At 44.7% G+C, this 12191-nt stretch overlaps 2 protein-coding genes and 1 non-coding gene across 3 annotated transcripts; all 3 read right to left on the minus strand.

Moving 5' to 3' along the window:
* Positions 1–915: 915 nt before the first annotated feature.
* TRNAR-UCU lies at positions 916–988 on the minus strand. Its single transcript has one exon. It is a non-coding gene; the product is annotated as a tRNA-Arg (tRNA).
* A 673-nt stretch (positions 989–1661) lies between these two features.
* LOC124699689 (nifU-like protein 2, chloroplastic) lies at positions 1662–4086 on the minus strand. The gene is made up of 4 exons (XM_047231949.1): positions 3969–4086; positions 3796–3892; positions 2748–3058; positions 1662–1891 (listed from the first exon to the last, which is right to left on the minus strand). The coding sequence occupies exons 1-4, from the start codon at positions 4050–4052 to the stop codon at positions 1700–1702; spliced, it is 684 nt and encodes a 227-aa protein (XP_047087905.1). The 5' UTR covers positions 4053–4086; the 3' UTR covers positions 1662–1699.
* Positions 4087–6365: 2279 nt separating this feature from the next.
* On the minus strand, positions 6366–10988 carry LOC124699690 (MLO-like protein 4). Its single transcript, XM_047231950.1, has 16 exons — positions 10872–10988; positions 10723–10780; positions 10302–10516; positions 10093–10209; positions 9951–10011; positions 9750–9838; positions 9263–9337; positions 9066–9151; positions 8306–8355; positions 8173–8213; positions 7901–8071; positions 7770–7805; positions 7384–7451; positions 7042–7102; positions 6553–6850; positions 6366–6507 (listed from the first exon to the last, which is right to left on the minus strand). Exons 1-16 carry the CDS (start codon positions 10986–10988, stop codon positions 6500–6502), a joined length of 1551 nt encoding a protein of 516 aa, XP_047087906.1. The 3' UTR covers positions 6366–6499.
* Positions 10989–12191: the final 1203 nt, after the last annotated feature.

The raw sequence follows: 12191 nt of genomic DNA on the forward strand, positions 1-12191 counted from the left end.
GCCAATTGACGAGGGATCACCTCGCCAATGCCTACGTGTTGTAGACTTGGGTTTCGGGAGAGAGCGACGATGGAGATTCCGGGAGCGAGATTAGGCACACGACGTACCCAGCTTCGGGTCCTCTCGGTGGAGGATCCCTACGTGCTGCTAGCAATCTACTATATAATCATAAGTATCTTTACAGGGTGCCGCCATAGGCGGAGTTATGTTGTCTATTTGTTGGCCCCCTCTATCGGGTGCCCTGGCTGGCTTTATATATGCAACCAGCCTAGGTTTTACAAGAGTCCTAGTCGACTACTTCTGCGAGTTGCCTTGTTGGGCCTTCTCCATATTGGGCCGAGTCGAGCCAGATATACTAATAATGGGTACCTGAAGGGTATACCCATGTCACAAGGTGTCCTGACGAGGACCGAGCTGGCTGCCGACGACCTATTGTTGTGGAGGTCCGCCGCGGGATGGCGCCTCCACCAACATAACCCGAAGCACACGGTCTCCCGAAGCGGGATGGCCCCGCCCTCCATAGCGCGGCTAAGGAACGACCCCCACCGACAGCATCACCAAGGGAGGGGGGTGTTTTTCCTGGTGGGGGATCTCCTCTGTCTTACTTTCATCTATATACTCTCTACGTTCTAAAATAAGTGACTCAACCTTCTCTTTTTCGATAAAAAATGGCAACATGTCAAAGCCTTCTCATACTGAAGCATACATCGTGACAGCGAAGAGGTAAATATACTTGAGAACTCGTACGTGATCTAGAAGAGGCAAAATGTAGTGCAATGAAAATATATGAAAACATTGGATCTATATTCGCGGATTGCTAATAAGAGTGCAAAATGTGGTGCCACTTTCGCAAAAAAGAAAAAGCAATCGGTGCCATGAAAATATCGAGTGGAAAAACAGAAGCCAAAAAAGAAGCACGCCCGGTGGGACTCGAACCCACAATCGCTTGATTAGAAGTCAAACGCCTTATCCATTAGGCCACGGGCGCTGCTGTGACTACGTTTCCACTACAACTTATTTAGATTAGTTTTCCACTGCTTCCGGCACGTGCTATCCGGACAATTGACTCTTGTGCAGTTGTGCTGAAGAAAAGAACGACCATGGACTGGCGATCGACAGCGTGGCTTGTTCGGTTGGTAGTCGTTTTTTTTTCATGTTTTCCTTGCTAAGCGCAGCAGCAAAAAGAAAAAAAAAAAGGAGTCATTAGTCATATATGTTCTTCGCTGTTACATATTTGATCGCTCATGCAGCGGCATGATCTTCAATAGAATACAACATCCCAGTGCTGCTAATTTGAGTATTCAAAGAGCAAAAATAAGTTCTGACCGACAGAGATACTGTATCAGGCATATGAAATCACAACTGCAAAGCTAGATAGCAAATGATTTTGCAATATAAAGTACTCTCTAAAATATGAGAAAACTTGCAAGGTATCACATCAGTAGTATCTAGTCCATTTTGCAAAATATTTCTACAGGCTGAAGTGGTCTTCACAGATTGTACAGGTACAGACCAAAACTTTTGTGAATCCAGCAAGTGAACACCTTTTTGACATTCCGTCACTATTGGGAACTTATATTCAAGAAGCTCTTTGCGAGGCTACACATACAAATGTTATTACAAATTCCTGACAATTATTGTAGGGACACCACGATACATTCACATTGTAAGGTATTGGCTTCTAAATGTGCTTTAGGGATTATGACAATAGCTGGACAGCTGCGATTTTAGGGATCTTCTCACGGAGCTTCTGAGTAAGGGCCACCCGAACAGTCATCACACCAGCAGCTGGGCCTGTGAGCCTGACCTTAACAATAGGTTCCTCGATTGAAACAAACTCGAGTTCACCGCCACCGGTGCCTGCAAGGTATGGTCTGATCTCATCGAGCACCTGACATTCAGTAAAAATGTGTCAGTAGCTGGTCACTACAAATATTCATACCTCCACATATTATCCAAAACTAGATAAAATACTCGAAGAATGATGTTATATATGAGGGGAGCCTGGATACTGTTGATGACAGAAACACTCTACAAGGCACAACAACTATGGGGATCAACAGAGGATATTCGTACAAGGTAAAATAAATACGGACAGGAGGAACTTATGTGTGCTACACAGAAAAGTTTCACAACATGGCAAAGCATTAGCAAGCAAATTAGTACATCATGAACTGATATACCATTGTGGATCTCAATTGTGAATACTCACTCTTCAATAAATCATCTTAGAACATGTACAGTCAAATATTACTCCATCTGTTCACTAATATAAGACGTTCTAGAAGCTAATTTAGAGGTTGTACTAGTTTTGATGATCAATGAGTACAAATTGTAATGACCACACACAAGAATTTAATATTTCATTACAATATAAAATAGTGGAGTCATTAATGTAGTTACTGTGGAGACCATGGAAAATTTAAAGAAGACCTACATTTATAAACTTGAAAGTCGCTAAGAACAGCTCATAATCAAAACACAATCCCTTAAACAGCTCCATCAATTTAAGTTTCCAGCTTAAAATATAATTAACTAAAAATATCATCAATTTCTGAACTTCATTTGTTAAGCATATTTTTGCATGGCTCCTCTTTAAGAAAAACTATACCTGAAATTGGGCAAAGCTATTTAACTCAACTCCACCTACAACATACACTTTTTCTCTTCCAAGTCTTCAAAATATTATAGCCTATAGGTATCAACTACTCGCTAAATTTTTTCTTGAATAACATAAAAACCATTACCTTTTCTATGTTCTCTTGATTCAATTCAAGTCCAGTCTCCTCATCAGCGATGGGTTCAACTGCGACAATCTCTGGTATTTTCTCCATCAAACGCCGCTCAATACCCATCTTCATTGTTGTCACCGAGGATGGGCATGATCCACAAGCTCCTTGCAGCTTCAGCCTCACCACATTTCCATCAATTTCGTGCAACACGACGTTGCCTCCATCAGCCATAAGGTAAGGACGCACTTCGTCCAACACCATCTCCACATTTTCAGCAGTCAATGGCAGCTCGACTGCTGGATCTGGGTTGGCAATAGCCTGCACCACTGCGAAAGAAGGATGCTCCATTTATGTCAACACTGACACCATAGCTTCTTAAAGTTACAATAATACAAAGCAATTGGTACACTAGTATGGCCAATATCTGATCTAAAACAAAGCTAGGATATGTTCCTGCTTGGTTCAAACTCTGGAATAGCTGACCGTGTTTTAAAACAGTACACCATGCTTATAGTTATAAGTTAGATCATCACATTCCAGAATTAGAGAACATACAGTACAAAGCTCCCACTATGGGCTATCTCAAAAGATAGTACTTGCGATAAACCGGTATTTGCATGGTCCCAGTTGTACAACGTAAAAAGAAACTATTCTGGATGGAGGGTCTAATGTGAAGTGCGCTTTCACTGATGTAACTACCATAGACAGCACATAATACCAACGGTTTGCATCTCCAATTCATTGATCTATGACACCATCTGAAGTCTGAACACCTCGTAGGATAAAAGGGTCGGAAAACGAGCTAGTACTAGCTAGAGAAACATAAGCAAACAATCTAATTTGGAGGAACAGCAGGCAGACTTGACAACCGAAAAGATGGGGTTCACAGCAACACGATTTGGGGCCAAGAAATTGTTATTTGAGCCGACGTGCCCAGATTTACAGCAACGAAATTCCATGGTACGTCTAAAAAGATTGTTCTTGTTTTATGCTCGAGACATCCACCTACCATTACCAAGCCGAAATGGTAAAGAAGGCGATAACCAAGGGGAAGAAGACCCACCTTGCCGCGGCCGCCGCCGGGGGCGAGCCACTTTAGCAACCAGCCTCGGCGCGGAGGAGGTACGGAGACCCGTCCCCCGTGGCGACGGAATCCCCACCTGCGAACCAAACCAAGAACACATCAGCTCGATGGAACCAACAAATCGCCTCCAGAGGGGAGGGGCAAACCCTAACCTTGAAGGGGGTCGCGGAGGAGGAGGTGGACGCGGATGGGGTCGGCGTCCACGGCGCCGCCGCCGCCGCCGTTGCCGTCTGCATCTCTGCTCCGGAGCGAAGAGAAATTACGTGCGCGGGGCGGGGCGGGTCTTGGCTGGACTCTGGACGGGAGTTGGAATAGAGAAGCCAAAGCTGCGTTTGTGGTTCGGTGAAGACCTGTGCTTGTGCTCTGCCTTGTTCTACTCTCCTTTTTCTCCCCTTTCCAAAATTTTATGGAGAGAAAATAAAAAGGGCTGCTTGGAAGATTCGTTGTGCGTGCATAGCTTGCGTCATCGTTTACGTGTAAATTCCATCGTGTCATCGTGAGTTCTGAACAGTATCTATCTATATTACAGTATTAAATTATGATCCATCACTAGTTGAACCATACGTGTTTTCCTTTTGGAAAATAAAGCTTCCATTACCTGGTATTCACATCGAGTAGATGATATGTGGTAAATTGTCTCACTAACAAAAAGTAAGGGCATCGGATTCACATGATTTCAAAACACAGAAGTATGAAGAAAACATCCTAAAGATTTTAACCCTCCACAATCCAGGACACAATATCATCATCAAGCACTAAGTGGTTGTTTGGATACCGAGGATTAGCATCCAGTTTTCCGAAAACAAATTTTAGGCTGATTTTTAGGAAAACCAGTTTTACGGATTATTCTGTTAAGAACCAGTTTATGGAAAATCATGTTTGGATTCCAGAAGTCTAAAACCGGTTTACTAATTCGGTATCCTCATGACCTCATGGAAGCTGCTTCCTGCCGTTCCAATTGATAGCGCGCTCGGCGGCCACATGCCCTCTCATATCATGGCGTTAGCCAACGTCGCTGCTAGGTGCTAGGCTGCTATCTGGTGCGTACCACCGCAGCAGCAGCCACGTCGGCGACCACCTCTTCAACGTACATGCTGGATCCTGGATGGTGAGCTTGCGCAAACAAAGTGGCTGACCTGCGTCTTCGCCGGGATCCCAATTCCTAAGAGAAGCTGCAAAGTCGTGGCACCTGAATTCTGCGGTGGTGCGGTTGCTGCGGCGGCCGGCGAGTCGTCAGTCGTGCAGAATGGCGAAAGCAACACTGCGTCTCCGTGCGGTGGCGCCGGTGAGGGTTTCGCCGTGAGCTGCCGCCCGCCGGCACAGGATCCCGTGTTGCCAGCAGCTTCTATACGAAGGAACACAGGAGGAGGAGCACGGTACTCAGGTAGGTTTTCGGCGGCCACCGCTCCAGCGTCAGGAAGGCAATGGCGCGCGGCCGCGTCGGGCAATCCCTCGTCCAGGAATTAGCGAGATGAATAAAGTTAGTTGGGACTTGGGATCGAGTTAATTAGAATCGCGTTTTGAGAAAAACGTGAAATAGTCGTTTTTGCCAAAACTCGTTTTCCTGGTTTTGTGGAAACTAAGTTTTGCTAATCCACACTTTTATCGCTCCAGCCAAACAAGGTTCTAGGTGGTTAGTTCGTTAACTGAGTTTATGGAAAATCAGTTCTATAGAATCTCGGTATCCAAACAAGGCATAAGAAGTGAATGATATCCATGCGGCCCAAGTGGGGACATACCATCCTGAAAATTCACTTTTGATCCCGGGTCTATGCCCCCTTTTAAAATTTGAAAAAACTCCTTAAAAAGATTTCCGCTTACATGTCCACGTTCTATCTGCGCGCGCAAAATTTTACGAAAAATAGACAATTTTTGTTCTATGTGTAAAAAAATAGACAACTTTTAGCATCAATTTTTTGTTCTCTGTGTAAAAAAATAGACAACTTTTAGCATCAATTTTGCAGAACTACAAAATTTACGAAAAATAGCAAGGTTCATAATAATGATTGCCATGTAGGGATCCAACAAAATCATAAAACCTTGCTTCCTTCATCTATGCTTAGTGATGGTTGAACCAAAGAAAAATTAAAACCAAACAAGTCAAAACGATATATCTTGTGTTGGAATAATAGGCAATTTGCAGGACAAGTTAACGCCATAAACCTCCTCCATTTGTCAATATGTTCTCAATTTGTCCAAAGCACCACCAAGGGGGTCCCTCCATTTATCCAATTTTGTCAATAATTTCATTTTCAATTTTGTCACATCTGCACGGTGATCTAGTCGAGCACATGTAGGCACAAAACTTGGTAATGTCATTTTCATGTGTGTGGTGCACATGTATTTGTAGGGTTTTTAAAAAAATTGAAGAGTTGTTGAATCTACATCTGTGACAATAGTTATGTTTGAAATCATACGTCTCATAAGAAAATAAGAAAAATGGGAAAATGGACAGATGAGGATGCCCTTGGTTTCCAGGGAAGAAGTTTTCCACCCCATTTGTCTGAACATCTCCCCCATATGAACAAATGAAGCGTCCCACTTGTGATTTTTTTCACTTTGCACAGAGTAATTCCATGATTGCCATGAGGAGCAATCACTTGATACATATGTATACCGTGTAATCGGCAGGTTATCTTGTGCAGTTACTACAGAGCGTAGGCAGGAATGGGCACTCTCCGTTCTAGCCGCTCATGCTTAGCTCGGCAGTGAACGGGGCTCACCGGAACAGCTAAGGATGCAGACTAGTATCTTGCTCTATGTGAGCGATGTCCTCGTCGTCGACAGTGACAACGGTCAGCTCCTCGTCCAGGGACGACGCCGAGACGGTCCTCGACAGCGTGCACACTGTGTTGGTCTCGTGGTCGGTCTCCTCGTAGATGGTTGTGTCAAGGGAGCAGACCGACCTCGATGTGAGCGTCCCGTTCCGCGAGAAGAGCGGGTTGTGCCTCCTGTCTTTGATCCTCTTGCACCAGCTGTGCAGGGAGTCCCTGACGCCCTCGGAGACTAGTGACTTCTTGAACTTGGATCCCATCTGCAAGTTTCGTCGAAACAAGAAACGTGAACAAGGGAACAGCATATGGCCTGCCATCCTAGTCTACTGCAACAGCTTAAGGAAACAGAATGCCCCCCGAGAAAACAATTCAATACTGCAAACGGTTGATAGTAATCTGATGAAATAGGTGGTTCAAAACTTCAATTTTAGGTTTTGTCATTGTAGAATACCTGGGAAATAATCACGTTAAGGGGCAGCGTGCTGTAGCTGCACCAGACCTGAACTAGCAGCCTGCAATGCACAGAAGAAAAGCTACATGAGTCCCGAGTCAACAGACTAGTATATGTATTAAAATGTTTCTACATACGACAATCAGAAATTCCATTTGTCTGTAGTTCATACCAAATTGTAGATAATTTTCATTAAATACATTTGATTTTTAAAGTAGATTGTCATAAAAACTAATGCCAAACATGGATATGTGGCAGTTTCCTCACACAATATGTCAAATGTATATATGGAGATGCTGACATCAGTCATGACTCACAACATATTCATTTTCTGGAACTTACCCAGAAACCAAGCGAATAACAACCATGTATTGGTTCTTCATGAAGCAAGAATTCGCACTCAGTTCCCACTGCACATGATGAATGCAAATTAGTAAACAACCAACGATGCTGTAAGGATGGTATGTGAAATGCACCTAATAATCCATAGGAACTTCCATATATGAACTATGAAGTGATGACAGGTCATGTTACTTTCTTTTCTCTTGGCTTACAGAGTTGTTTAGTTGGCAGCTTTTGCAAACACTTTCTGCTTAGCACTAATAACCTAAGCTGTGATCCAGATTCAAAAAGATTCGGTGATCCAGCAGCTTCCTTACACCTCGTGCTAATGCCTATTAATACAAAACAGTATATAACTGAGCACAGATTAAAAAAATGATTCTCACCAGAAACCATAAGAATGTCGCCATCTCAAACGCATTCTGAAAGCAAGAGTAAAAGTTAGGATGTGGAACATGTTCAAGCAGGAATGTGTTCAAGGCATCACAACAATATCTACGATAGTAAGAGAGATCACCTGAAATGATATGAATTGTATAAGCCACCACAGGACCCGAGGTTTTCCAAACCAGAAGAGATCATCGCGCAGTTTCAGTTGTGTCCCAACATTTGTGGCTGTTGCCTCAACAACCTCCAGCGCCAACTGAGCGACAACATGCTGCAGCTCAGTGCCCACAAGCAGGACGAGCTTTGAACATTTTGAAGTTGGGTAATTAGGCCAACACATAAAACGACAAAAGCCATTAACTGGGTCTAGAACTTTGGTTAAGAAATTTGGGTAATACTTACAATAACAGGGACAAATGATAGCCAGAAATATATATTAAGACCTGCAATTAATGAAAAGTGGCAGACCTTAAATCAGGATTAAAGCTAACAAGCAGATATCTAGGTGTGTGATAAAGTAACAGGGAGGTAGTACCATGAACATTGACAAATATGCAAATTATGGCATACGCCCAAAGTGGCCAACTGTACAACAAATAGAATGTTAGCTCACGTATAATATGTACCAAGTAAATCCTACGCAACTGAAAGCAGGTATCATAGTTTAATCGAGATCCAAGAAGGATACATGTTCAGATTTCTTCATCTCATAATCTGTGTTGGCAATCACGATATTATTTTGTTATGTACCAATTATCACCTGGTACACATACACAAGTATTTCAAAGTTTAGAGAGAACAGAGATTGGATTTGAGGTTACACGGGAGATGGGAGAGAATAAGGACTGGGATACGCCAAAGCAGAGGAGATCAAAGCATTTTTTTCAGTTCACTTCCTTCTCAAATTGTTGTTGTTGCTTTTCTACTGCACTGGTTCTCCTGGCTCCTGCTGTAACCAACAGCTACATGCATCACATCCCATTGTCATAACCTAACTAGCAAGTCTCTCATTGCTTCTCATGCTTGTCGTGAGGAGTTTGTCCAAACATAGTCCTTGGTACCAATATGGTGTTCGACCCACACATAAGGCCAGTGCATCGGAAAACGAATAAATATTCTATTCGGTGTAAAGAATCAGGATCACCTAAGCAAACACATTGCACGTTAAGCCTAATGGAAGAGACTTTTCATACCAGGATACATACATTGAACTAAGCACTCCAGAAAAGATAAGTTTGTCTGATCTTGATGAAAAGCAGAGAAGCGCATAATGAGTGCAGGTTCAGTTTTATTACCTGATACCAACACTTCCATTGTAATCATCTTCCATGCTCCGTACCATGTATTTGTGGAAGTCGTATGAAGTCGGCAACTTATGATACTGAGAAAAAATTAGATAAGCAATCACAACACATTGCAGGAGTGATTTAGAACCAAGATTCTAGTAAACAAGAAGATCCCAAAGGGGGGGGGGGGGGTGAGGAGCACATACTGTAATAAAGCCCAATCTTAATGCCATATAATCTGATTTTTTAATAGAACCCTTGAATTGGCGCAGAAAGCACAGCTGCAACATTTCCAGATTTACTAGAGCATATTAGAAATGTTAAAATTCAAATGCATTCACTAATCACATAGGACATATCATATATCAACAAGCTATATCACAAAGCTTTTGCCAGTTTACAAAAAATCTACAAGTCATCACAGAGAGCAAAGTGTAGTTGTGTATATAGGATATAGCCTAGTTAAATAGCTGCAACAGTTCAATCACGTGAATCATTTGCCCTTTTAGTACAACAATAATATTGGACTTTGTTTTCAATAAAAATCTAGTACACCCATAAGGTAAATTTTAAAATGATCAAATTAACTGGGAAAATAAAGCACAAACATACTAAGTTACTAACATCCAACAGGCTCGCGCGGAATAAAATGCAGTAAGAATCAGTAAAACCTCAACACTGCAGCAAACTTACCATCCATAGAAGTATTTTACTTTTGCTCCATGGGTGAGATGCATGATGAAAGACAAAGGTCGATTGCCTCCGCATAATCTTTCTCTTAGCTGAGAGACAGAGAGAGAAACGTCTCAGGTAGAACAAGCAAACATTAGTATGCTAATGTATCGCTAATACAACAATATGACCTAAGGAGCATCCCTTTTCACTTGACCTTACGTTGCAACTGCTCCCTGGAGAGTGTACATGCTTGGGTTTCCCACTTCCTCCAGCTATATATCTGTAAGAAATCGATGCAAGAATACAGTAACAGGTAGAGACTGTTGCTATGAGTGATCAATACTGAATAACAGAGACATACCTTAATCATCGACAGAACCACTGTCACAAAACTGTAGAGCACATGAGTGAACCCAAGAATAAACAGAAAACGATGCAGCTGCTCAAGACCCTCATAGGAAACAAAAGGTTCATGGCCCTGCAAGCAGAGAAAAAGACAGCCAGATCACCAAAGGCGCCCTTCCGGCCAAAAAATTTGATTCCATGGAAGTCAGTCGATTCTACATTTACCTCACTGCAGGTATCAGCCGATGGGCTGCCAGATAGGATTCTAGCAATGTGGGTGTGGTTAGCGGTGCTTTCCCCTTGTTGCACTAGGTCGCCGAAATCGTTCTCCGTGCACATGTAGAACCTCTTGGTGAAGAGCGTTGATGGCACGCAGATCTCCGATATCCACCTGGCCGTCTGGCTAAGCAGCAGCGAGATCACGCCGAGCAGCATCATCTCTGCAAGTAAGACATGGTTCCCCTCTGTTCAGTCATTCATTCAAACACCTTACAGGCAACAGCAGCAGTAGCAAATAAAGCGGGGCTTTTTTGGTTGTAAAAGTCCAGAGCTTCCATCATGACACTTGACAAGTGAACTTGACAGTTATATTCAAATCCAATGCAGCGAAGCGATATTCGTCAGAGTTCATGGCCGTGGGTGCAACCTTCGCGGATCTTCTCGAGCGCGGCGAGCATGGCCTTCCGCTTCGTCTTCCGGAGCCACTGCGCATCAACCAAGCACAAGATCAGCTATGTACTAGCTTCCACTAACCAAGCAAGGCAAACAGGCAAAGCTCAGTTGGCAATGACTTACCTTGGCTAGGCGTGACAACGCTCGCTCGAGGAGGAAGCACGCGGCGACCATGAGCGTGGTGACCGTTGCCACCGACCACGTCGGCGTTTCCGCCAGCGACCTCCCCTCATCCTCCATCCGCCTCTACCACCACCGTGCCGCCACCGATCTGCAGCTCGCTAGCTAGCTCCGGTGCCTCCACCGCATTGACGAGGAGAGGGAGGCGGCACGGATGCGGGGATAGTTAATGCGGATCGAGGGAGGGGGAGGTGGACGCGGTCGGCGCCGGATCGGAGAGGAAGCAGCACGTGAAGAGCCGAACCAAGAATCTGGGCTGCCAACGGAGCTGCTAAGTTTGACTTGAAGAATGAATGAACTGAATGCCCAAATTCGGTAAAAGATTGCCCAACTTTTTGCTCGGATTGGCACGAAACCGAAAGGATTGCCTTGCCTCTGTTGGTACGAGCTGGATTCGGTAGCAGCTACTGATTGAGAAACCGCTTTCGGGTTGAACGAATCCGCGGGGTAGCAGCTAGAGCTAGGTGGTGGTGAGTGAATGAGCAAGGTACAGTGAAGGGTGGTGAAGCAGAGCAGTGGCACATGGGCAGCACTATTGATGCGTTCTTTGAATTAATGGCTTCTAGAAGATTAGTAGTGGTACTCCGTAATGCAGTGGAAGTTAGGGTTTGGGTGGCCACGCGGACATGCGGACAGCAACCTGGGCGTCTGCGTGTTCGTTTGGGTCGCACACTGAGCTCAACGTGCGGGCGCATCGCAAATTTGAAGAAAAATTAAAAATAAAGGAAAATATATAAATCTAAACGAAGTTCATTAAACATATGCCCTATTTTGGGCAAATTTGTACATATGCCCTATTTTTGGCAAATTTAACTACCAAAAGAAGCCCCTCTTTATGGGCTTTAAAATTAAAAACAAATAAAAAACCTACTATTAGGGTTTGGTCGAGGACGCGGTGGCCGCCGGTGCGCCGCCTAGTCCCTGTGGGCGTCGTCGCCGTCGCCGTCGACGACGTCCCCGGGAGGCGAGGCGCTGTTGTGGCTCGACCGCGCCGGGGACTCAGGGCCTCCTCCCAGGCGGAGTGCGGGTCCGGAGCCGCCCGCTGCTCCGCCGCAGCAGCCCGGAGCTACGCCTCCTCCCTGAGGCGCTGCTCCCTCTCCTGCCAGGCGAGGCGCCTGGCCTTCTGGCGCCTCTTCTCCTCTGCGCGGCGCCTGGCCTCCTGCTGCATCTGGTCCTCACGGCGGAGCCTGGCCTCCTCCTGTCGCCGCCACGCCGCTGCCTCCTCCGCGCGGGCCTCGTCGAGCAAGGCCCAGGCTTCGGCGT

Source organism: Lolium rigidum, chromosome 3 (assembly GCF_022539505.1).
Source record: "Lolium rigidum isolate FL_2022 chromosome 3, APGP_CSIRO_Lrig_0.1, whole genome shotgun sequence".
Taxonomy (NCBI): Eukaryota; Viridiplantae; Streptophyta; class Magnoliopsida; order Poales; family Poaceae; genus Lolium; species Lolium rigidum.